Consider the following 27,614-nt stretch of genomic DNA (forward strand, 5'->3'; position numbering starts at 1 on the left):
TATTGTATGAGAAAATATTTCCTTTTGCCTGTAATGAATATAGAACCAATCAATTTCATGAATGACTTTGAGTTCTATTACAAATAGAAGTGGGGAGTGGACATTTTTTTCATCCTCTGCACTATTCAGAATTTTATTAATGTTGATGAAATCACATCCTTGAGTAATCTTTTTTCCTCCTCACTCTAAAAAGCCCCAAGTGCTTTGCAGTGTAAACTGTTGTTATGACCTCAGTGCCGCAGTACAGTAATTCTGAAGAGGATGAAGGATGGGAAGGAACCAATATACCAAATATTATAACCCAAATTCTCTGGTGTAACTCCAGTACATAGAAAGCAATTGACCAAAATTATCACATGAACAAATGGAACAGCTGAATAATTACTGGGATTATGTCTCACACCTTGATGAAATTGGGTACTGACCTTGGAGTTTTAATATAAAAACCCCATGCAAGTGACTATAATGAAGTCATTAAAAACCTATGCAGATGACTACAATGAAGGAATAATCAAAGTATATGAATGAATTCATATGTGCCAGCCATGGTCCTGACCTCCATGTGTTGACCTGAAAATAATTTCAGTATATGTATCACTTGGGGAAAAACAACTTAACTGCTTCTTTGAGTGTACTAATTAACTCCATATTATAGAGGTGGAGTTCAAACTCCAGCTTTAAGAGACTTCCTTCTGTTACTTACTCAAGGCCTTTTCCTCTAATGAAAGACTGTGAAAGCCTTATCAGGCATTGGTGACAGGCAAAACTAGGAAATCCAGCTGCAGCAGGGGTGTCAAACTTGCAGCGTCACGTTGCTGTCACAGGACGTATCATGACTTTCCCCCCTTCACTAAAACCGGGGTGGACACGGTCAGCACGTAACTAATCCAGCCCGTGGGCCACAAGTTTGACACATTGTGTACCTGGGTTCTGCCATTTTGATTTCCTACCACATCTCAGCAGAATGCAAAATTGAGAACTTGCTGAGAAAACAAGTGGCAGATTTACTATAATGTAAGGCTGTCTCCACAATATCTCCTGCAATTTTTTTCTTTTAGCCCTCTAAACTGATCTGATGAAAGAGAAAGTGATGGTTTCATTGGCTGCAGGACAGGGTAGGAGCATTCTCATTGGTGAAATGTGATATTCTTGCATTGTCCAAGAGATCTACTATAATGATCTGAAACCTCCCTAGCTTCCCATTCCACAACTGAATTCAGGAAAGATGCTAGTCTTTTATAAACTGGGCCAGTATACTTTTGCACACATGCATGCAACTAGGTATAATAATCATATTAATTGGTTTTATTTATTTATTTTAATAAACTTTAAAAATATCTCCACTTCAATCACATTTTTTTAACAAATTGGTAATAAACCCTAGTGTGGCTGAAGTCTATTCCAATTGATGATGCTGAAAATTGTAATCCTAGATAGTTGGGCAGGCAGATTGGAACAGAAGATACTATATGCCCTTTGGGATGGCGCATATCAGGAAACAGACTAGAACGGAACTTTATTGAGATAAGCTATGATAACAGCTTTTCCAGGCTGATTCTGCCTTCCTTTCCTCTTTATATCCCAGTGAATTAGGGAGGAGTCTGCCTAAGCTTCTTCTAAACATTAACTTTTTAAAAAGAATTTCTTTTATTTTTGAATAAACACAGACAAACAAAACACAAAAAACACCACAAAACCATCTTCCATTACAAATTGTAGAAAGTGTGTCAATTGGTTACAAAAAAACTTCCGTGCATCCCTTCCACAGTCATCACCTACAATTCATATCAAGTTATGTGTTTTAAATCAAATATATTTATATATATTACTATCATCATACCTCAACCTTTATTTGACTATAATTGTTTTTACGTCCTTTTATATAAAATATTACAACATTTTAAGAAAAACCACATAATTGAATTCTGTTAACTGTTTCCAATATCATCCAGTAGCATTACATCTTTATGACATGTTCTAAATAAAAAATTGATTATATTTAATAACAAAGTTTCTAGACCTCCTTTCTTAATCATTGCTTACAATTTATATCCAATTTCCTTTTATCAAATCAGTACATATATATATACATTATTTTTAACTAAATTTGACTTAATTTTTTATTATAAGCTTTCATACATAATAGAATTTCTAAACTTCCTTTCGTAGTCACCATTTGCAATTTATATCAACTTTCCTCTTATCAAACCAATACATATGTATACATTATCATTTTTTACATAATGCTCTAAATTTAACTAAATTTGACCAATTTTTTATTATAAGCTTTCATATATCAACCTGTATCTTTCCAGTAATAGTGCAGTCTTATGTCTTTTGCCATTTGTGGGATTAGTCTTCTGGTTGTTTCCTTAATAAGATTTGTATGGACTTCTCTGAGCCAAGGTGGCGCAGTGGTTAAATGCAGCACTGCAGGCTACTGCTAGATCAGCAGGTCAGCGGTTCAAATCTCACCGGCTCAGGGTTGACTCAGCCTTCCATCCTTCCGAGGTGGGTAAAATGAGGACCCAGATTGTTGGGGGCAATATGCTGACTCTCTGTAAACCGCTTAGAGAGGCCTGAAAGGCCTATGAAGCGGTATATAAGTCTACTGCTATTGCTATTGCTATTGCTATCTTCGCAACCTATTGCTTGTAGCATATCTTATATAATCTTGAAACCCTCCATCTGCTTCTTTAATCAACTTATCTTTGGTTATCAATAAGGCTTCGGACAAAATTTCTCTCCTTAGATACATCAGTTCTTCTTTTTTCTTCTTCTATACCTTGAAATCTGGGGTAGATCTCCTATCCATCTATCTCCCCTTTCCATATTACCTTTTTTCAATTTCCAACCATGCTCAGTTCACTGTTGGTATCAACAATTATCTTGTCTCTTTGTTCATTTTTCCTTTTGGTTTTTAGGACTCTAACCTCCACTTTTTCCATTTGATGAACATCTTCAATTTTTCCATCAAATTTTACTGTTTTACAATCTATATTTTCCAATCTCTTCTCAATTTTTTCTGTTACTTCTAATAATTTTTGAATTTCAAACATAATCTTTTGTTAAGGTTTCTTTTTGATGTTGTGCCATTCTTCCAACTGGTAAACACTGCCACTCTAGCATTCAAAACTTTTTATTAGGATTGACGCAAGTTCATTTATAACATTTCAAAGCAAGGCTTTGTTTTCACTTCTCTCCAGCTGCCAATGAAGCTCCAAAAGAGCACCTGTATCAACAACCCATGCTCTTCCCCTTATCACTCTCTATAAACAAGCTAAAGAATCTTGAAGTGCAAAGTCAAAATGATCAAAGCGAAAAAAGAAAGGGCAATGTTTCCAGGACTCAAGCCTCCAGCCTCCAAGTGGCAGTGTTACTTCCTTTCCCTCTGATATTACAACCGTCTTGGTATTCCTTTTATATTTTCTTTATATTCCAGCCTTAAAAGAAACAAAGTTCTTAAGTGAAGCAAAATAGAAAAACAAAACCATCCAAACCAGTATTATAAAAATAAAGAAAAAGATTTTAATCCATAGGCAAAAAAAGAAGTAGAAGGAGAAAAATTAATCCGTTCACTTTAAAAAATAGGAAATATTTGCAAAAATTCCATCCATAAAAGAAAATTAAAAAAAAGATAACACACTTTCCAATGTAGCTTAATTTCACCAGTAATTTTCTTCTGTTTTCAAATTTAATTTAGCTTTAATTTGGGGGGGGGGGTGAGTCTCTTTTATAACAATAAGATTTCCTCACCAGATGGACACACTTTCTCTTTCCGCTTTCCTTCCATTCCGCAGTTGTCCCAACTTCAGCAGCTTTTGGCTGCGCTTCTGTCGCCGGCAAGAAGAGATTCTCTTGGATCAATCAGGGACTTTGTGGTGTCCCTGAGATCAGCAAGACATACTCTTCCCTGTCACCATCTCTTCGGGATGGTTTAGGTCCAAAAGGACCGTCCAGCAGCAAAAGTATTGACTGTGATCTCGGAGCTCCGAGATTGCACGTTGTGTCGTTGTGACGTCAGCTCCTGTCTCCTTCTAAACATTGTCTTGTTCCCCAGGATTTGACAAATGATGTGACCTTCTTGGAACTTATGTAAAGCTTCTTTCCTGTTTCCCTCAAGATCAGGACTGTCAAACTCCTGGCCCCTGGGCCTAATGCATTGCATGCTAGCCACACCTACGCCCAGTTTAGCGAAGGGGGAAAAACACCCAATATGTCAAATGACGCTGCGTGATGATGTAAGATTGACACCCCTGCTCAAGATCATCTCTCTGATTCTCTGCCGATACACCTGTCATTTTAAATAAATACTAAAGACTGTAAATGATAAATAAATACAACAAAAGTCTTAAGATACACCCACATCTTTCTTATCAATTACCATGGAATATGACTACTAAGGCATACTAGAACATTTGCAGACAGTAAAGGAATACAATTGCTTCTTGGCTCAAAAAATTGTTTTAATTCTTGAATAAATGTATAAAGCCATAATCAGCAAGTTGTTTAACTCAGTTCTCAGAATCCTAATCCTATCACTATATTTCAGGAGTATGTCCCATTGGCTTTAGTAGGCATGTATAGGATTTCATTGTAAAAGCAATAAGATTTTTTTTCAATATGGTTGTGTTTTTAATCCTAAAATATGTGATCATGCAATAGAAAGTTTTCTTTTTTACATTTTGTACATAAAAAAGGAAAGCATATAGTACTTACTACAATGCACTTGCAAACTTTCAATAAGATATTTCCTTGCGGTGGGGTCTTTTTGTAAAGTTTGTTTCCAGTGATAAACACAACTAGAAAAAAAATGTAATTTCAGTAAAGAAATAGGAGTATATAATTTATATAACAATAACTTACCAATAGCAATTAAGAAATTATTCCACAAGGTGGGGCATTAATTTTCACTAGTCTTCTTGCTATTCTGATTTCCTGCCTCAAAAACCTTTTTCCTGTTCTAAATACAGCTAATCCTTGACTTACAACAGTTCATTCTGTGACTGTTCAAAGTTACAACGGCACTGAAAAAAGTGACTTATGACCATTTTTACACTTATGACCATCGCAGCATCCCCATGGCCACATGATCAAAATTTGGATATGTGGAAACTGACCCATATTTATGCCACTGTCATATTTATGACAGTGGCCGAGTCCTGTGGTCACGGGATCATGTTTTGCTACCTCCTTACAAGCAAAGTCAATGGGGAAAGCCAGATTCATTCAACATCTGTATTTCCAATTTAATAACTGCAGTGATTCAGTTAACAACTGTGGAAGAAAAGATTGTAAAATGGGGCAAAATTCACTTTACAAATGTTTCACTTAGCAACAGAAATATTGGCTTCAATTGTCGTAAGTCAAGGACTATCTGTATTTCTTTGCCTTAGTAAGTATTTGACACAATATTAGAGAGAACTAGTACGAACCAACCCCAAAAGGCATGTTCAGGTTTACATTGTGTTATTTGAAATCCTATAGTGTATACTCACTCCATTACTACTGAAAGATTGCCTTATTTGCCAATTTATTTGTCTATTTATTTATGTGCTTGCTTGATGGGGCTTGTTTACCACCCCAATCCAATAAAAACTATTTCACTAATTGGTAGACTTTAAAAAGGAATGACAGCATTTGCTAGCAATGTTTCCCTTGACTGTTTCTATGTTCTACTTATCAGATGACATCCAATTAAAAATAATACTAAGAGCAAAACTGATGTCTTATTAAACAGGAGCTTTGGGGCATTTGAAAGATGGGGAAGGGAGAGAAATAGCAATAACATTTCTGTAGCATCAGCAACTTTCCACTACTAACGTTGCTAAGCCATCTATCAACTGGCAAAATCCTTTTTCTAGTGCACTGCAAACCGTATAGCTTGATAGAAACATGGAGATGCTGAAATCTGCTCAGATTAATCACTAGCCATTCTTTCTACACTAGTTTTCTTCAAAATGTCAGGATCAACCCTCAAAGGTATATGGGACTATCCAAAGGGTCAATGTTGTTGTTACTATTAGTACTTCTAATTAAAGTAGTTTTAAATTATTTTTATAGGATAAATGTTTGCGGGAGAGTATCAATGAACAGTCTGAAACTTCATGAAGGGGTTGACGAGCTGAAGAGCTGAAGAATCTGGGAAGCCTCGTCTACACCAACTGGTTCTTCAGAAATTCAAAATAATACCTTTCTTAATGCAGTCTGGAAGATTAGAAAACAGATCTAGATCTTTTGAATACAAAGAATATACTTTGGAACTTTATGTCAACTCAGACAAAAGAGGGCTTGAGGTGTTTTTCCTGGAAGCCAATTTCATGGTGAGCATTTGGGCATCTGTTTTTTAAAATAGGAAAATATACAGAGGACACTCAATGAATAACAACCATGACAAAAAAGAGAAATGTGCAACCCTGAAATAACACAGATAGCAAACCACAGTTGGAACCATAAACAACTTTGTTGTTAAATGAAATGGTTGCAAAATAAATCTGTGACTTTACGTATGATGTTAGTTTTCCTTTCTTAAACTGACTTATTTATTTATTAAGAAAAAAATTACATGGCTGCCCAACTCAAAGTGACTCTGGGTGGGTTATAGAAATAAAGTCAGAATCTATGAAGGTCACAAATGTGAGAATCAGTTGTAAAGTTACTTTTTCATCACCTTTGTAACTGTGAACTGTTGTTCAACTAGAGCAACTTGCATGTCTCTGAAAACAATCAACATAGTATATAACAGTGATGGCAACCTTTTTGGCACAGAATCCCCAAACCGGAAGGTGCACATGTGCGCGCCAGAGCATCCAAAATCCGATGACCAGCTGGCTGAGCTGGGCCATCGGCGTGCATGTCCACAAAGAGGGCTCTGCGTGCCAATTCTGGTCCGTGTGTCACCATCACGGGTCTATAATATCCCTTTGTGGACAAATAACAGGAGACCAGGATGGCTGTTGCTTGTATGTCTTGATTTTTAACGGCTGATAACTGTTCAGGGCCAATTCTGCTATTAGGCCACTTCAGATAGTGAATAAACCTAGGTAGCCATGAATGCTATGTACGTTGTTGGAATGAATTCTTAAACAGAATGACAATTTGCCCTGAAAATGAGACAGCCGTGGCAGAAGAAGATAGCAGGCTGTTTTCAGCAGCAGTTTCATTTTCACCTTTCTCAGCTGTCCCTTGACTCACTCTGAGCTTATTTGCTTATGTGATTTGACTTTATCTTGCTGACCACAGGCCTCACTCCTGTGTAGAGAAAAAGAAGCACAAATAACAGCTTAACTAAGTGTCAGCAGAAAAGGAGTGAAAAGGGGGAAATTCTCTCCCAGTCCAATTCACACTCTTCTTGGCTTCCTCTGTGGAGTTGAGCAAACCTGAGTACAAACTTTCCTGAAGAACAATTAAGTACCAGTAATCCTCGACTTATAACAGTTCGGTTAGTGGCTGTTCAAAGTGACAACATCTGTGACGGACTGTGAATGAACATAATTCACAGCCGTTTAAATAAAAAGAGGGCTTTTGGGACTAAGCATGTGCTTTTTACTGTCTCAGGAAACCTAGATCAGAACATAGGGAGAGGATGGGGCATCTAGTGACTCCCTCTCCCAGCTAATGCCTGATAAAAAGCACTGGTTTGGTTTCCATATAGATTAAGGCTCTGGAGTACATAGAGCCTTAAGTGGCATGAAAGTAAGGGACAGACCCAGATTTAGGTGTGATCAAGCCTTGACCAAGTGCATCCTTGGGGTGGAAGCATCCCGATTCCAGAACTTTGCCATTTACTAGATAGCAGGTAGAATCTGACACCGAATACAGCTCACTGGTATTGCTTCCTAAATGATGCAACTTTGCTTCCATTATGCTAGGATTGGCACTAGCCAGTGTACCTATATAGACACAGAATGCCCCTGCCAAGACATAATGTATCTCAGGTCTGTCATTAGCAGCAAGAGGCATTCCCTGCTAGGATATTTGAAGCTCAAGAGCTGGCAAGAGAAATGAAGCCTTCCCAAGCTCCAGCACACTGAGCTGAAAACCACCTTCAGAGCAGTTTGTCCTGCACTGCAGTTCAGCAGGAAGTAAATCGGCTCAGCTTTCCAAGAGAAACATTGGCATGGAGGTCACAGGTGTATGGAGCTGATCCAGGAGTGGCTTGAAAAGAAGTGCTCCACATGAGCTCATGGATGGGGGGAAAATGAGTTCTTTAACAGAGACAAAGGCAGCATGTTTTTTTTAAAAAAACTAAATAAACTGTATCATATTTACTGTAATTAGAACTGGAAAAACCCCAGTGAGAAATTATTTTCAAGCCATGTAAGTCAATGATCAGCCTTTTATTCCCTATGGGATTTTTGTTTTATGTTGTCTTCGGCCTCAAAATGCTAGTTTAAGAAGGCTGCATGAGCTACGGGATGATCTGGAGATACAGCATAAAGATCAGCGACACAGTAATTCTCACAATGGAAGAATGGGCGGTAAAGATGATGTAGTTGGCAGACATGGCAACACCGACTGTTTTAATTAAAGAGAAGAACCTGTGTAGCTTTGTTTCTACTTGGAAACCACTTCTGGACAGTTTGCTCAAAACTGAAAACTAAAACTTTGATTTTAAGTTTTAGGGATTAGAATGATTTTGTTGTTATTGAGATGCTTGCAATGTTTAAAAATGTAAAGCAAAAGGTTGTGGCTGTAACTTTCTGGCCCCAACAATCTGGGTCCTCATTTTACCCACCTTGGAAGGATGGAAGGCTGAATCAGAATCAGACTCCTGGAAGTGAGCAATGAGTTAGGCTGCAATACTGCAGTCTAATCACGGCTCTTGCCATGTTCTCAGCAAATCAGACTATTGCATTATAGGAGACACTGACAAAACGTGTAATTAAATAAAATCTGAGAACAGAAAAAAAATTTCTCAGACTAAGGAGTGTACTCTACTGTGCTGAAAAAAATTGGAAAACACTACTCTGTTTTTCTCCTTCCTTCTTTCCTTCCTTCCTTCCTTCCTTCCTTCCTCTTTCTTTCTTTCTTTCTTTCTTTCTGCACCACTCTTCCTTCTTTTGCCTTTCTAACTTTTGTTTCTTTTTGTATTATTATCTTATAAAAACGTTACTAAAATACTCAAAAACAAAAAGTTACACCATAAAGACAAAATATTGGACTTTTTTCATTTATGAGAGCATTCATGCGTATATTTTCACTGAAATAGGTTCATTTATGCCTCTGTTTGGGGAGCGGGTCTTTAAAAAACAACCTTAAAATCATGCTGAATTTTTATTGATGAATTTCAATGACATGATCTTGGCAGGCGAGGAAAATATAACCAGGAAACTGTATGTGGCCTGTAACCCATATGCTGCCCTTCTTTGTCTTTGGACAATGCTTTGAACAAGATGGAAAAGTAATTTTCATTTTATAAAATAAGCTGTTAACCCAGATCTATTTTGAAGCTGCCAATAAAAGCAGCCCCTTTGGGGTGTGTTAAAAATGTGTGGTTACTCGTGGGGACCAAATATATCACAGATCTGTAGAAAGGCCTCTTCAGAATGGAAACGATTGGACTTCTATTGAACTTCCCTGCTGTTTGAAGACAAAGAGCTTCTGGGCTCCTTATTTCTGCCTTGCAATTCCAGTACAGGAGAAACAAACAAAGGGAGCTTTTGGGGGAGGGGGGGATGTCACATAGATTTGTTCCTTGGTACACAGAAGAAACATTGTCTCTTTTAAGTTGTTTGCAGGACCAGTGATCACCCTTCCCTTTCTTGGCTCTTTCAGACTCTCTTTTATACCTGCTACTCACCAAGAGCTACGATCATTAAAGCAGCGGGAACCCCGAAAGCCAGAGCGTAGCAGTCCCCTCCAAAGCATTGCACACCCCCTAAGAAAATGAGAAACAAGTTATTCTTTAAACACATTAAGATTGTTCCATCGTTTCCCTCCACTGCTATATTGTACAAAGAGGAAGTGTTTGGATGTACGACGCACAGTGCACATTTTGGCACTCTCCTATTAATCCACCGCTATGCAACTGGAACTGATTTCAGCTTTGACCATACCAAGTGGCATCCTGAATTTAACTTCTTTGACTTTTATGGAACCTGTTGTAAATATTAGTGATTTAAAGATTCTTGCTGTTGAACCTGCAATTGAAGTAATTTCAAAATACCATTGCAGCATACAATGGATGATGATGATGATTCTTTAGATTATTATTCTGGACTGTGCACAGATTTCTCTAGCACTTAGCAATAACACTTTGATTTATGTACTGCTTCATAGTGCTTTACAACCCTCTCTAAACAGTTTACAGAGTCAGCATATTGGCCCCAAAAATCTGGGTCCTCATTTTACCCACCTTGGAAGGATGGAAGGCTGAATCAGAATCAAACTCCTGGAAGTAAGCAGTGAGTTAGGCTGCAATACTGCAGTCTAATCACGGCTCTTGCCATGTTCTCAGCAAATTAGACTATTGCATTATAGGAGGCACTGACAAAAGGTGTAATTAAATAAAATCTGAGAACAGAAAAAATTTTATCAGACTAAGGAGCCAGACTAGGATGAAGAGAATTGGAATTTGAATTCTTTGGAAGAATTGGAATAATTCTTTGATCACCTGACAATAGGTTACAAATTCACTCTGAATATTCTGTGTGATATGACCGGATCCAGGGGAGAGCAAGTGCTGTTCTTTGACACCTACTCTATCTTCATCTTCCTGCTGGTGGATCTCCATTTTGAAAATCCTGATATCTTATATCAAGCAAGACTTAGTCCAGTAATTTTTGAAAAATACAATCCAATTCTGCAAGTATCGGAACACAGGGCAGGGAAATGAGTCAAGAAAGTAAATTATGCTGCTGGAAAATGACATCCAAATTTGAGCCAACACTAAGACTCTACTTGATCTGAAAGCACCACAATTTTGTTTATAGGAAGGCTTACCTAATAGCAACACTGGGCGCATGGATATACTTTACTAAAGGGATTTGTGAGGTGGAAAAGGGGAAGAACAGCTAAATTAGGCTTTGAAGTTGGAGCCTGTTTTGCAAGCTACGAGAAAATGGCCTGAAATAATCCCACATGCTGGTCTTTACTTGTGCAGTATGGTACAATACATGCATGCACATGCACACACCCAGGCTGTATTGAGGCATATTCGCCACAAAGCTTGGATTTTACCACCCCCATTAAATATTCTGCACAACAGAAAATAGTAGAAATGAAAACAAAATCCTGACGCAGCTGCACAACCAACCGGGTAGAATATTGCTAATAAAATATTGATCACGATTACTGTGTAGCATCTCTGTCTGAAGTTCAGTTTTATGCCTGATATGAGCTTTTTTATTTTTATTTCCAGAAGATGAGCCAAAAATTTTACAGTCAAAGCAGGAAGTGTTCTGCTCTACAAACAGTTTACTTCTGATCTACACAGCAGGAGGTATTTGAAGCTGCTCGGTACTGAAACCTGAAAGGTCACATACCACTGCCAAATTTCTGAGAAAATAAGGGTTATTTTCTTTTTCTTTTTCTTTTAGAAAGACATTTTAAAATCCTATGTCTTCATTCCACCCAAAATATGCCACTGTTTTTATTTTTCTCAACAATGATCTATGTAGATGTAAGAAGCCTGTATTCCTCCTCCCCCCACCATAATGTGTGGAACAAAAAGCCAATCCATATTAGCCCAGCTGAATAGCTCTGTTTTTTCTACTGTATACTAGAACAAACACAAAAGGCTAGTAGGCCCTCAGGTCTTCCATCCTGCTGTTAAAGAGGTTCACAGGGAAAATAATAAAAATATATTTATACACATGTTGTTGAACTGCTCTGTGAAGTATAAAGGTAAACTTTATTCTTGGGATTTTAGACCATGAACATACTATGTTCATCTGGAGTTGGGTTGTTGCTTGAAAGAGAGCCTGATAACTTCTGTATTATTTTCTTAAGGTTGATGAAAGAGGAAAAAGACAAGTACAACCATCAAAATACCACGATTCCAGTGGCAATCATTCCCTTTTAAAATGATGGAAGTTGTATGTTGATGTTATATTCCTGAATATATTCCAAAATTACAATTTTCTAAAAAAAAATTTTTATAACAAATGCTGTTCTTCGGAAACAATTAGGGATAATTGAGATGGTTTAGTGAAGCTATTCCAAAAGAGCATTTAATTTCTTTACTCAGAAGAGAAGTTAGAAGTTAGAAGCAGATGGGCGCTGTGGGGATGCATCTAATCATTATGAGCTCAACGCATCTGTGGCATTTTAGTTGATCTTGTTTCCCAAGAGTGAATTTTAAATTCCATTTCCCATGGTCATTGTAAACTGACACTGACCTCTTAGCACAGGAGTAATGAAAGTGGAGATCAAGCTTCCTGCATTGATGGCAAGATAGAAAACAGAGAAGAACTTGTTTCTTTCCTGGACCTAAAACAAGACAAGATCACAACAGTCTGATATTATAGCACATCTTAAAAGATAAGCATGGGTTTCATAAAAAAAGGATTCCAACAGTCACATTGAATCATGGAAATGATATGAAATACTAACATCTCAAAAATTGACATAAAATTAAAAATATTTAAAATTAACATGATATTATGTTCAGAGGTGGTATTCATCAGATTCGGACCAGTGGAAATTTTGAGTAGTTCGGAGAACCAGTAAATACTACTTCTGACTGCCCCCATCTATTCTCTGCTGACTCCCAGCTGATCAGGAGGGAATGGGGATTTTTCAGTATCCTTCCTCTAGAGTGGTGTGGGAATGGAGATTTTACAGTATCCTCCCCCTGCCATGCCCTTCGAGCCATGCCCACCAAACCATGCCATGCCCACCAAGCCATGCCACACCCACTAAGGCACGCTCACAGAACCAGCAGTAAAAAAAATTGAATCCCACCACTGATTACATTTTTAAAAGCTGAGTTAAGATAGAGGCATGGGTACATATGTATGTAAATGTGTATGTTGTTTGTTTATTAGTCTTGTATGCCGCCCACTCCCGGAGACTCCGGGCGGCTTACAATAAAAAGGGGAAAGGGAATAAATAAGACAAACAACAATTTAAAATACATCAACATTCATAGTTACCGTGGGGCTGGATATTCAACATGTGTATGTGTATATGTAGATATTCATACACACACAAGCACACACACACACACACACACACAGAAGTAACTAGAAGCAATGCTGCATGGTGAATGGATTTGCAAGGAGATTAAGAGCTACTCATTCAAGTGCATGTTTTTTAATTGAATCAGTCTAACCTGTCAGTCCTTGAGAACTCATTATATCTTCATAAATATAGTAATAAGAAAAAAAAATCAACTGTTGCTGGGAAACTATAATTGATAAGACATTATCAACCACAGCTGTAATCTCTTGAATAGTGGACTGGCTATTTTGAATCAATAACATCTCATTCATAAATCCATTTGCATGGAATTATTATTTCAATTCAGTTCATTTATTTCAGTGGAACTTGTGAAAACAAACACTATTTTTGCCAGAGGCATTTAAAGGATTAATTTGTTTTTAGTTATACTATCAGGAGGAAGAAGAAATATTGCTAATGTGTTAATTAATAGTTGGAATCTGCAACATCAAAATATTGCACCATATCTGTCCTGTTGGGTGCAGTTGTATTTTATTCAATTTCTATTGTATTTTATTATACTGTGTTGTAATCATTTTAATTGCTATGTGCAATATTATTTTATTTTATTATTTTATTGTATTCAATGTATATGTGTTTGAGCTGGTTAGTCAGTAGACTGACTGGCAAGGTTCTCTTTTAGAATACCAAATTTTATACCCTCTCAGTTCTAATTTTCTTTTCATTTCTGTATCCTTTTTGTGACATTTAAAGCACTTTCGCACAACCACTGGCATCACCCACAAACCTTCCAGCATTTTTGCACCCCCATCAACACTGCTGTCTTTCAATGCTCAGTCTTTTGCATGAACTGACAATGTCCCTACTAGTTGACCAAGGGGCATGTACAAAAATCATCTGTCAATCAGTTCTCTGCCCTCCAGCTTTATCATTATTTCATTGCAGATGTTTTCATGCAGAAAAGAGAGAGAAAAATATCCCTCTTCACTTTGAGTGGAAGCTGCAAAGCCACACCTTTCTGTAAGCAAATAAGAATGAGAAAATCTGCAGAATGGGACTGCTGGATTTCTTCATAAGGGATCTGTCTTGGGTCATGTAACCAGGATAGAGTAGCAAGGCAGGCTTAAAATCGAATTATTTGCAGTATTACAAGCCATTGCCCAATTCCTTTCCCATAGATGTATTTTTTTCTACCGGGAATGTTTTTCTCTTCATCTCTTTGTAGAGATTCTCAGTCATCCAGATCATGGTTGTCTCAAAGGTGCTTTTTTTTTCTTCAAAGGGCAGCTGGACTGTTTTTTTCTTGACGAAGAAGAAGAAAATGTTTTGCTTCTGATCCAAAAAGCTTCATTAGTTCTGCTGGTGGGGTGTATGTGTAGAAGGATAGGTACTGACAATTGAGACTGGATGGTGGGGGGAATGGAAGGATCTGATAAGAAGGGGGGGCGAAGGATTGTATTTCTTTGCAATCATCTGGTCGTTAGCACTCTTCATCTTTTTTTCTTTCTTTTTTTATTGTTTTCATCATTTTCTTTCATCATTTTTGAACCTGATAGTCTTTTGCTAGCTTTTCCCACCTTATTAAATTTGGTCCAATTCTGTTTAATTTTAATCTTTTGATGGACACATAGATATTCTGAGGATACACATACATACACACACATACATACACATACACATCCAACATTCTGTTCAGTTGTAAAAATAAAATATCAATGAAACAAGTCTGACATACCATAGCTCCTTGAATTCATCAGAAGGAAGAAAGATAAGGAGCTAGTAAAATTCCATCCCATTAAAGATCCTTAGTAGTATTTGAAGATGAAGGAAATGCTATAAGCATTTTCCTTTAAATATTTGAATTAGAAATATTGTAATTCCTTGGAGCTTCATAATTTCATCTTCTATTTATGGATGATGCTATTTTAGCTACAAAATGTTTTAGACTCAAAGGGGAGTTTGTTCTAAGTGTGAAGGAATGTATGGACAGTAGCCCTTTCATTAATTTCCTTTTGGTCATCTTCAGGATGGAATATGTAAACTGTAAGATGAAAGTACTACCAATGAAAATATGAGTTGCATTTGAACAACTTGTGATGAAATATAAATAAGATATTGATTTTGCACCAATAGAATAATGATGATGAAAATAGCCAGATTTTTATGAGGTATCTCAGTTTATAATATGGACTGATCAATTCAGCAGCACAGTTGAGGAAAGACAGTTCCAATGATTTACTTAGTTAATTTAGAAGGAATCAGAAAGCAAGGCCAAATGGCTTATTCTTATTTTTCCACATGGAATATGTTCCTTGTCTGAATGAAGATGAATAGAATTACCTAATTATTTAAATAGCATAAAGGAATTAAACACTCATTGTGGTTTATCACACCAGAAATCCATTGACACTGTAAAATAGTTTGAATTATATTAATGCACACCAGCTTCTATTATATAGAAAAGATCTGATTACTAGGCAATGTGTAAGTAGATTGCTTTATGTGCTCTGCTCCTTCCTGAAAAGAAAATATGGTTTTCATACCACTCACATTTTTTGATCTTTTTGGAAATGGGGAAAATTAAAGAAATTGTTATGCTAATCCATGCTTGAAAAAAATGAGGAGGAACAGAAGAAATGGAGAGTTAAGAAAGTCGTTTATTAAAAATTTGCATTACAAGTCAGTGACAATTTTGGGGTGGAGGCATTCCTTCAGACTAAGACCTACCAATAGGTAAATATATAATCCTTAAACAGGATCCACATACATTTAATCTTAGTAATGAAACCATGCAGAATGAAATGAAAATGCCATGCCTATCAACTAACCGGAGGGCGGGGGAGCTTGTTGATACTCTGCCTTGAGAATGTGAGAGGATTATGAGAGTTAGTTTTCACACAGTCACTGAAAAACAAGGTAGCAAATCTGATTATTGCGAAAATAAGGTAGAAATGGAAACTGATCCTTTTGTGCCCAAAAGTGAGCCCCAATCGGTTATGTGGGGTTAGGAAGAAAAAAGAGGTGCAAAAAATTTGAATACTGAATACATATCAAGGTCAGGAACAGAAGAATTACCAGAATTTTTTTGTTATGGCCCCCTAGGGATGGGCTGCTGACATCCGGCCCTCCATCAGGAAAGGAAATCATCCCTGCAGAAAAAAGAACAAACTAACACACAAACAACAGAAAACAGGAACAAGGGAAGGTGAAAAATGTCCACGCCAATCCAGGTCAAGGCTTGTCGGGATAGGCAGAATAGAATTTCTGCTAAGGGCGAAGAGCCCTCACGTGGGACTTATCGACCCATTCAGCATGAGAGGGGGGGAAATGCTTCCAGGAAACGAGATACTGAATTCGATTTCTATGTTTCTGAGAGTCCAATATCTCCTTAACCTCAAAATGTTGCTCTCCCTCAATGAAAAGAGGGGCAGGTGGTGCAGGTAGAGGAACTCGCAGAGAGGAAGTGTGTTCCGGCTTCAAAAGGTTGACATGAAACACTGGGTAAACACGGTGAAGGTATTTTGGCAGTTCCAGTCGCACCGAGACAGGGTTGATAATCTTTACAATAGGAAATGGATCAACGTACTTAGGACCCAGTTTCTTAGACTTCTGGGTGGTTTGGAGAAATTTGGTAGACAAATACACATGGTCTCCAATATTTAATTCCCTTTGCTTAGTCCTCTTCTTGTCAGGTTGTTTCTTGTGTGCCCAATGAGCAGCATCCAATGCCTTGTAAGCCAAAGGCCAGATTTTGCAGAGTTGGTCACTCCATTCTGAAGGGGACTTGTGGTTTTTCTCGTGGCACCTCTGGAATAGGTACAAAATCATGGCCAAACACTACTTTAAATCGTGTAAAACCAGTGCTGCTGTGCACCGAGTTGTTGTAGGCCACTTCAGCATGAGGTAACAACTCAACCCAATTATCTTGCTGATAATTAATGAAACACCAGAGGTACTGTTCCAAAACAGAATTAGTCCTTTCACAAGCTCCGTTAGTCTGCGGATGGTGGGCAGAGCTTAGCCCCTGGGCGGAGCCAATCAACTTTAAAAACTCCTTCCAAAATAAGGAGGTGAACTGAACCCCCCTATCAGAGATAATGCGGTCTGGTACACCATGCAGGCGATATACATGTGTAATAAATATTTTAGCCAACGATTTAGCCAACGGGATTTTGAAACATGGAACAAAATGAACTTGTTTGGAAAACAAGTCTGTAATGACCCAAATCACAGTATTTCCTTGACTTTCAGGTAATTCAACAATGAAATCTATAGATATTTCTTTCCATGGTGCCTCCAGATGGGCCACGCCCTGGAGGAGGCCCTGGTGGGCGCTTCGCAGCAGCACATGTGGGGCAACTGGCCACATAGGACTCAATGTCCTTCTTCAATGACGGCCACCGAAATGGTCTTTTAATGAGATGCAGAGTTTTCACAAATCCAAAATGGCCTGCCATGCGTGAGTCATGGGCCTGTTGCAGAACCAAAGTTCTAATGGCAGCAGGAACATACAATTTAGCCCCTATCCAAGGTAGACCGTCTTTCATGGTACACTCATTGGAATGCTGTTTAAACCACTCATCGGACTCAAGGTTTTCCTTGAATTTGGAGACAAGGTCCTTCGTGACCTCAAAATTTGAACTGCTGTGGCTTCTGGTGACCACCGGAGCAGCGAGATTCTTTGCTGGGATGACTGGGTGAACTACTCTGAGCTTTGAGCTGTTGTATTGAGGGAGTCTAGATAGAGCATCTGCCATAAAGTTCTTCCCCCCTGGGATATACTTTAAAGTGAAATTGAACCTGTTAAAATGTTGTGCCCATCTCATCTGTTTGGGGGATAATTTTCGGGGGGATCTTTAATGCCTCCAAATTCTTATGGTCAGTCCACACTTCAAAAGGGTGTTTTGCTCCCTCCAAGAAATGTCGCCAGGTCATCAAAGCCCACCTGACTGCAAAAGCCTCCTTTTCCCATATAGCCCATCGTCTCTCTGTCTCAGTCTGCTTTCGAGAGGTGTAAGCACAATGTTGTAGCTTTCCATCAGCATTTGTTTGTAGCAATACTGCCCCCACTGCAATGTCACTTGCATCCGCCTGGACCACAAATGGCGAATCCATGTCTGGGTGTTTCAAAACAGGTTCAGCTGCAAATAGTCGTTTAAGTTTTTCAAATGAGGCTTGACACTCCATAGTCCATTTAAGGGCTTTCCTGGTCTAGGTTTGGCCTCCCCTTTTGATTTCAGGAGGTTCGTAATAGGGAGGGTGATGCTGGCGAACGAGGAAATAAATTGACGATAAAAATTCGCAAATCCCCAAAAATTTTGCAATTGTTTGCGGGTGCGGGGAGGGTGCCCACTCAGTGACAGCTTGGACCTTTGCGGGGTCCATCTCGATGCCATCGTGGGAGATGCGATACCCAAGGTAGTCAATTTTTTCCTGATGAAATTCACACTTAAGACAATTTTGCATATAGCTCTGCTGCCCTGAGTTTTTTTAGCACTGAGCGGACCAGTTTCACGTGTTCTTCATGTGTTTCTGTGTAAATAAGGATGTCATCAAGATAGACCATCATGCCTTTGTAGAGGTGGTCATGCAAAACATCATTAATCAATTGCATGAAAACAGATGGCGCCCTCTGTAGACCAAATGGCAGTACCTGGAATTGAAAACAACCAAGAGGGCAGTTGAACGCAGTCTTCCACTCATCACCCTCCTTAATTCTGACTCTGTAATAGGCTTCTCGCAGGTCTAATTTTGTGAAAATTCTTCCTTTACTCAACTAGGCTAGCATGTCCTTCATTAGTGGCAACGGGTAGAGATTCTGAATAGAGTTAGCGTTCAGATTTTTATAATTGGCCACCAAGCAGAAGGAGCCATCTTTCTTTTTTCTGAACGTAACAGGGGCAGCCACCCGGGGCCTAGCAGGCTCAATGAAACCTCTCTGCAAATTTTTGTCAATAAACTTTCTTAACTCATCCATTTCACGAGGGGTCATTGAATAAATCTGAGGTTTTGGAAGTTTGACTCCGGGAAGGATATCAATGCTGCAATCAGTGGCACGGTGGGAGGGCAATTTATCAGATAATTTTTCACTGAAAACATCTTTCAGGTCCTAATATTCTTTTGGGATTTTCTCCTCCCCTTCAATTTTTTCTTGTTCCCTGGCTGCTAGTTTGGAGTCAACGTTACACTGTTTGGGAGCCCCCCTCTCCTTTAGGGGGTGTAGCAGAACAGTTACTCCACTTGAGAGCCTCCCCCTTTCCTTTACTCCACTTGGGACCCTCCCCCTCTCCTTCAGGGGGTGTAGCAGATCGGATGCGTATCCACCCTTTCTTCCAATTGATGTGTGGATTCCATTTACGCAGCCAGGGTAAGCCCAATATAAGAGGCCGATCCATTCCTGGGGCCACAATAAAACTTATTGACTCTTGGTGAGTTCCCATCCACATGTCTATTGGCTCAGTCACAAAATGGGCCGGACTCCCTCCAGCTATCGAGCCATCCAACTGGCAAAAAGCAATAGGGACCTTCAAGGTTTTTAGTCTTAGGCCCAATTTTTCCACTACTTTGGGGCTAACGATGCAATGTGTGCAACCCGAATCTAAAAGAGCCAGCATATTTTCCAGTAGAGGGCACTTTAAGATTCACTGGGATAGTCATGGGCCCCAATCGGGAGCTTACTAGACGATTGTCATGTGTTTCGGTTTCACTTTCCTCCAACGAAGAGGATGATTCCTCTCCCACTGGGGCAGGACGGAATTTGGGACGAACCTCCAATGCCTTCATGCGGTCTCCCTCTTCCCCCAGGTGGTTTCTCTGGCCTCCTCCCCCCCCTAATAGACCTTGGGCTCAGTTTGGGGATGAGAAAACTGGGCTTGCTTGCAGTGCCATTTTCCCTTCATTTGGAGCTCCTTGCAGGGATTTTGGTGGGGTAGCCTTCTCTCTCCCACTATCTTCGCTATAATTGTCATGGACTAAATCACTTCCCTGGGTTGCCCCCATTAGGCTCAAGGCCTAGCGGCTGTCGTTTGCCTTGAGGCCTCTCATTGATGCGGAGCTCGACAAATTGTTGGCGCAGGGCATCCTTGAGCCCGTTGACCATGCTAAATGGGGTCCCCATTAAGGCCGATGGCTCTATAAGGATCTGTGCCGACTATAAGTCAATGATCAATAGAGGCCTCCAGGCAAACCCATATCCAGTTCCAGTAGTGCAGCACCTGCTCCATTCCATGGGGCAGGGCTGCATCTTCATCAAACTGGATATGGCCCAAGCCTATCAACAGCTCCCAGTGGATGATGAGACAGCCACAGCCCAGACCATCGTCACCCACAGGGGTGCTTTCCACTGCCATAGATTACAATTCGGCGGGGATCTTCCAGAGCCTGATGGAGCAGCTGCTCCATGGGCTCCCGGGTGTGGTTCCATACTTCAATGATGTCCTGATTGCTGCTAGCAGTTGATCAAGGCTCATCAAACTACTTCAGAAGGTCCTACTCCATTTTAGGGGCGGGGGCCTCAAATTGAAACGCAGCAAATGTGTTTTTGGTGGAATTCCTGGGCTTCTTAGTGGATGCCCAGGGCATCCACCCCACCCCCTCCAAACTTGCCGCAATTAGGGACGTCCCCACTCCTACCTGTAAGGAGGAGCTGCAGGCATTCCTCGGCCTACTCCATTTCTATGCCCCTTTCATTCCCCACAAGGCATCACTTGCCCAGCCGCTCCATCAGTTGCTCGACCGATCGACAGACTGGTGCTGGGGCAGCTGTGAAGCGCATGTGCTTGTGGCTGTCAAAGCCATGCTTACATCAGCAGCTGTCCTAGTTCAGTACAATGACAGGCTGTTGCTGACGTTGGCTTGTGATGCCTCCCCCTATGGTGTGGGGGCTGTCCTGAGCCATGTCTCCCCGATGACTCAGAAGCCCCCATTGCTTTTTACTCCAGGACACTCCCTTCCACCCAACAGAATTACAGCCAGATCAACAAGGAGGCTCTGGCTGCAGTGTCCAGGATTTAAAAGTTCCATGATTACCTTTACGGGTGGTACTTCACCTTGATTACCGACCACAAGCCTCTCCTTGGGCTTCTGGCCGGTTATCATCCAACCACACCCATCCTTTCCCCTTGGATGTCCAGATGGATGAATTCTTGGTGGCATATTCTTATTACCACCCAGGGAAGCAGCTAGGACATGCTGATGCCCTTAGCTGCTGCCCGTTACCTCTCCCTGTCACGGACCCCTCTCTGACCTCCACTGTTTTAGCCATAGTCACTAGACCTGCCGCTCTCGGCCTCTGATGTCATGTCCCACTCACTGACGGACCCCACTCTCTCCCAGGTCCTCACCTGGGTGCAGAGGGGGTGGCCATTGGGGAAGCTGGATCCCAGGGGAAGCTGGCCTTTTAAGATGCGCCAGCTGGAGCTCTCCCTCCAGGGCAAGTGTCTACTCTGGGAAGACCATGTTATAATTCCCCCTCCTTGCAAACCCAGGTTTCGGAGTGCCTCCACCAGGGCCACCCAGGCATAGTTCATATGAAGGCTTTAGCGCGTAGCTATGTCTGCTGACCCAAGTTGGATGAGGCTATAGCGACCTGGGTCGGTCACTGTACCAGTTGTCAAGAGTCCCGCCCAGCCCCCCCCCCCCCCCATGGTGCCTGTTAGAGAGTGGGACCTACCCCGGGGACCCTGGTCTAGGCTCCATGTAGATTTGGCTGAGCCTTTCCATGGCCAGAATTTCCTGATGTTTGAATGTTTAATGTTTAATAAATTTATAGGCCAATCCCGGAGGACTCCGGGTGGCTTACAACAATACAATAAAAATAGAAGTTTAAAAACACAAAAACATAGTTAAAAAGACCACAACATACACCCAGTCTAATCGGGGCCAGAACTCAAACATGAGTTCAACAGCCCGGGCCTGCCAGAATAGCCAGGTTTTAAGAGCCTTACAGAAGGCCATGACAGTGGGTAGGATCCGGATCTCTGGGGGCAGTTTATTCCAGAGGGTCAGAGCGGCAACAGAGGAGGCCCTCCCCCAGGCAGTTGCCAGTCGACATTGTCTGGCTGACGGCAGCCAGAGAAGGCCTTCCCTGTGCGATCTTATCGGTCATTGGGAAGTATGTGGCAGAAGACGGTCCCGCAGGTATCTGGGTCCTAGGCCATGTAGGGCTTTAAAGGTGATAACCAGCACCTTGAATTGCGTCCGGAGACCAATGGGAAGCCAGTGCAGCTCACGGAGGATAGGTGTGATATGGGTGTACATTGGTACACCCAATATTGCTCACGCAGCTGCATTCTGGACTAATTGTAGTCTCTGAACACTTTTCAGGAGCAGCCCCATGTAGAGCGCGTCACAGTAGTCAAGCCTCGAGGTAACAAGGGCGTGAATGACCGTGTGAAGTGCCTCCCGATCCAGTAGGGCCGCAACCGGTTGCACCAGGCAAACCTGGGCAAAGGCCCTCCTGGTCACAGCCGACAGATGATGCTCTAATGTCAGCTGTGGGTCCAGGAGGACTCCCAAGTTGCGGGCCTTCGCTAAGGGGAGTAGATTTCCCCCCCCTAGGCATATCGAATGGACTGATCGAACTGTCCTTGGGAGGCAACATCCATAGGCACTCGGTCTTGTCAGGATTGAGTGCGAGTTTGTTCACCCCCCATCCAGATCCTAACAGCTTCCAGGCACTGGCACATCACTTCTACCGCTACACTGAGTTGGCATGGGGCAGACAGAGACAACTGGGTATCGTCCGCATATTGGTGGTATTTGATCCCGTGCGACGAATTATCTCACCCAGTAGCTTCATGTAGATGTTAAATAGGAGGGGGGACAAGACCAAGCCCTGTGTCACCCCATTTTTAAGGGGCTTAGGGGTAGACCTCTGTCCCCCAACCAACACTGACTGCAACCTGTCGGAGAGGTAAGAGGAGAACCACCGCAAGATGGTGCCTCCCATTCCCACCTCTTCCAGCCATCGCAGAAGGATACCATGGTCAATGGTATCAAAGGCCGCTGAGAGTTCAAGGAGCACAAGGATAGAGGAATGTCCTCCATCCTGGCCTGCCAGAGATCATCGATCAGTGCGACCAAAGTGGTTTCAGTGGAGTATCCATGCCTGAATCCAGACTGAAAGGGATCCAGATAATCTGCTTCATCCAAGATCCGTCGGAGTTGCAGGGCCACCACCTTCTCAACAAACTTCCCTAAAAAGGGAGGTTGGAGACCGGCCGATAGTTGTTGAGAATGGCTGGGTCCAGAGATGCCTTCTTAAGGAGGGGTCTTACCACTGCTTCCTTCAAGGAGTGAGGGAAAAATCCCTCCTGCAGAGACGAGTTGGTAATTCTCTGGAGCCAGCCTTGCGTTACCTCCCGGCTGGTCGAGAGGAGGGGCACGGATCCAGCAAACAGGTGGAGGCACTCATCGCTCCCATGGCCTTGTCCATTTCCTCAGGGGTGACAAGCTGGAACTCATTCCAGGAAATCTGAGCAAGACCTTCCCTTGGTACTTCAATTGGTACTGTCCAACTGGAGTCTAGGTCTGTCCGAATCCGAGTGATTTTGTCCGACAGAAACTGGACAAACTCCTCAGCCCGTCCCTGTAAGGATTCCCCATATCCTCCCTTTTAGGAGGGAGTGGGTTATCCTAAACAGGGAGGCTGGGCATGATTCTGCGGACGCAATAAGAGCGGAAAAATGTGCACATTTTGCCTCCTGTATCTCAACTAAATAAGTCCTAATAAAGGCTCTTAGTAGTGTTTGGTTGGATTTGGAGTTGCTAGCCCTCCAACGTCGCTCTAGGCGTCTCTTTTGGCGCTTCATCTCCCGGAGTTCCTCGGTGAACCAAGGTGCCCTCCTGGATCCACTGCCACAGAGAGGCCGCAAAGGCGCAATCTGATCCAGAGCCCTAGTCGCCGATGCATTCCAGCTGGCAACCAAGGCTTCTGTTGGAGTGTGGGCAAGAGAGTTGGGTATCTCCCCAAGCTCCGTCTGAAACCTCAATGGGTCCATCAGGCGCCTGGGGCGGAACCATTTAATTGGCTCCATCTCCTTGCGGAGGGGGAGTAGCTTCCAAAAATCAAGCCTCAACAGGAAGTGATCTGACCATGACAAGGGTAAGGTCTCTATCCCCCTTAATTCAAGATCACATTTCCACTGCCCCGAGAGAAACACAACGTCAAGTGTGTGCCCCGCTCTATGGGTTGGACCCTGAATTACTTGGGTCAAGTCCATGGTTGTCATGGAAGCCATGAACTCATGCGCACTGAGCATTCGCCCAGTGATGGCAAGTTGAAGTCCCCCAGTACTATCAGTTTGGGGAACTCAACTGCCAACTTGGCTACTGACTCTAGGAGGGCAGGCAGGGCTGTTGAGACGCAGCTGGGAGGTAGGTACGTCAAAAACAAGCCCACTTGAACCTCTAGGTCCAACTTCAAGAGCAGAGACTCACACCCCACAGTCTCTGGAGCAGGGATCCTGCGAGGAACTAATGATCTTTGGATAATAACTGCCACTCCCCCACCCCTTTCTGACGTCAGGATTGATGGAGCACCTGGAACCCTTCTGGGCACATTTCTGAGAGGGGGAACTCCTCCCTCATGGCCCAGCCAGGTTTCAGTATACATGCAAGGTCTGCCCCCTTGTCAAGTATTAAGTCCCGGATGAGGGGAACTTTATGGATCACAGATCTGGCATTTAGCAGCAACAACCTGGCTTCTCTGTCACCAGGTCCTGGAGTTGAGCTTACAGGGCTGGAACAAGGGATCCCTGTAACGTAGCGAGCCCTTCTTCCCTGGGAATGGCTAGCCCTGTAGCCCCTGTCATACCTGCCTTTCCCAACCATGACCGGGATGCTCCAACCAATCCCCATTCCCGTAGACCCCCCTCTCCCTCCCATGGCCCCCGTATTCCTCGGCAGGCCACACCTATCAGTCATTCTAGGGCCAGGAGTAACCCTGGGCCCCCTACCACTTCTGCTTATGCACTCAGTGGAAGGGGCCCCAGGCTGTGTTCCTGGCCCTCTCATATATACTACAACCATTCTCTCATTCAAACCCCACTATGATCATTTAAAAATTACAAAGTTACAAACATAATATATAAAATTAATTAATTTAAATTAAAAGTGGGCACATTCATCATCATTCATACCATACACACATACTTCATCCCGGTAAAATTGCACAGTTCTTAGTTTCCGCCCAAGCGGATTTGTGCAGGTCGGAGCCAAAGCTGGTGTTGGTATGGGAGGGGGGGATTTCCAGTCCCTCTCCTCCCTCGTAGGTCCGGAAAGTGTAAAATGCAAAAGGGGAGGGGGGCAGGAGGTCCAGAGTCTGAGAGTGGCCAAAGCTGATCCAGTGGGGGGGGGGGAGAATGTAAACACCAGTTCAAGCCAGTTCAAGAAGGTGGTTAAAGTCACAGCTGCGTCCTCCCCGCTTCTCGCGCTTCCTCTCATCGTTATGCGCACAACACAACAGGCTATAGGGTTGCCAGCATGCAGGATAGTCTTTATGATCATTGCAATGATGGTATTTTTTGAGAGGCAAACCAGGAGAGGAGAAGGTGAAATAAATCGGGGCCGAAAATGGCGGTCGCTGAGGGGAAAGTTCCAACCCCCAGGTGCACCGTCCATCCAAATTTTCAATGCCGGGGGTAGGGCGGTTGGAAAGATGGGGCTGTCAGAAAGGGCACCTCCAAGGAAACTACAGATGATACTGGGCGCGCCGGTCGCCACACACCAGACAAGGAAATAGGTGGAATAAAACCTTGCAAGCGGGAACAGCACAGCGAGAGAAGTCTGAAAAGAGGGAGAGGGGGGGAATCTAAGGGAACTGCGGCGGCGGCAGGAAGCCCAGTCCCAATACCTATTATCCCATGCTCACCACTCCCTTCTTCGGGCGAGATGTAATCCAGGCATCTCCCCTCGGCAGCAAAAGCCGACAGCAAAAATGAAAGTAAGACGCTCGCTCACCGCCCTCGTAACACTGCTGTTGTCATTGTTGCCTGTACAGTGCCGCCGCCGTCGCTACCACCAGCTGGTGCAGGAACGCTGAGGCTGAAGTTGCCACCCAGGGGCTGCCCGAGAGCAACCCCCTCCCAGTTGACCACTTCTCTGCGATGTCGGATAGTTGATCTCCTCCCCATGTCTCCTATTACAGTAACTAAAGTCTCAAGCCCTTGCATTTGTGTTCGTTTGTTATTTCGAATGCCTAAGCGGTAACGCTTGGCAGCCATATTCCATCCCGCACATGCGCATCCTCCTTTGACGGAGGTGGATGTCTACTCAAAGTGAGTATAGCTCTTCATCATGTCATCCACCACCGCCGAGGCCAGTATCTGGAAGCTGCAGCACCTTTTTGCCACCCACCCATGGCATTCCGGACACAGTAGTGTCCAACAAGGGCACCCAATTCACAGCCGCAAACCTTCCAGGAATTCTGGCCGGCTTGGGCATCCACCATGCCCTCACCGCACCCTACCATCCAGCCTGTAATGGCCGGGTAAATGTGTGGTCTGCACATTTGGGTGGAATGGGCCATGGGGGTTGGCCAGACAAGGTCATGGCCTGCCTCCTAGGTCAGCATTCAACCTTCTGCCTCATCTCCCACAAAAGCCCTGCAGAGCTGTTGATGGGCCACCGCCTACGGACTACCCTTGACAGGTTACATCCCCAATATGTTGCCCACATCCTGAGGAGCATGGGGCCCTCCTAGAATTTTCCAGGAGGGGGATTTAGTCTATGCAAGGAACTACATTGGGGACCCTAGGTGGGTGCCTGCCACCATCACCCAAATAACTGGCCCCTGTTATTATAGGGTCAGCTTCCGGATGAGCATGAATGGCGGCAACACGTGGACCAACTGAGGTGCCGCCTAACAACCGAGGCCTTCCCCAAGTCAGGCCTCTTCTATGATGCTGCCGCCTGCCGACCACCAGCCAGCTACCAGCCTTAAGCCGAGCCGCCACTGTTATTGGACGTACCCTTTCAGCCGCCACCGCCTGTTGGGGAGGGTCACCCAGAGCACCACTCCCATGGGGGAGGAGCTACCACAGGCATGTCCTGCCTCTTCACCTGCACCACCACTAATGCGGCATTCTGGGCAGGTCCAACATCGGTCCGCCTACTTAAGTGACTTCGCTTGCGCCATATTCACGCATGCACCCTCACTGGGGGGGAGGAGTGTTATGTCCCTCGACTTGTGATCGGTCTTAAGTCATCAACTTACAACTGGCCGCAAGTCCTCAACATACGACTGACAGCCGGCAACAGCTGAGCCACGCTGATTGGTTAAGGAGCAGCTGGTTGAGCGCGGGCTGTTTCTGTGATCTTATTGGTTGCCCTGCTTGACAGCTCTAGTATAAATCGCTGTCAAGCAATTTTCAGACCATTTTTCAGGGTGTTTTCATGCTGTTTTCCCTAACCCAAACCCTAATCCGAAAACAGCCTGACAACAGCCAAAAATGGACTGAAAATGGCCCCCAAAACAGCCAGAAAATGGA

At 42.7% G+C, this 27,614-nt stretch overlaps 1 protein-coding gene across 1 annotated transcript in view; it reads right to left on the minus strand.

The window, feature by feature from the left end:
* Positions 1-27,614, minus strand: part of SLC15A2 (solute carrier family 15 member 2) — a 124,299-nt gene that overhangs the window by 55,175 nt on the left and 41,510 nt on the right. Inside the window, 3 exon segments of the mRNA XM_032216114.1 lie at positions 4,720-4,802; positions 9,803-9,880; positions 12,342-12,432. Of these exon segments, the coding sequence (XP_032072005.1) occupies positions 4,720-4,802; positions 9,803-9,880; positions 12,342-12,432 (252 nt within the window).

Source organism: Thamnophis elegans, chromosome 1 (genome assembly GCF_009769535.1).
Source record: "Thamnophis elegans isolate rThaEle1 chromosome 1, rThaEle1.pri, whole genome shotgun sequence".
NCBI classification, from domain to species: Eukaryota; Metazoa; Chordata; class Lepidosauria; order Squamata; family Colubridae; genus Thamnophis; species Thamnophis elegans.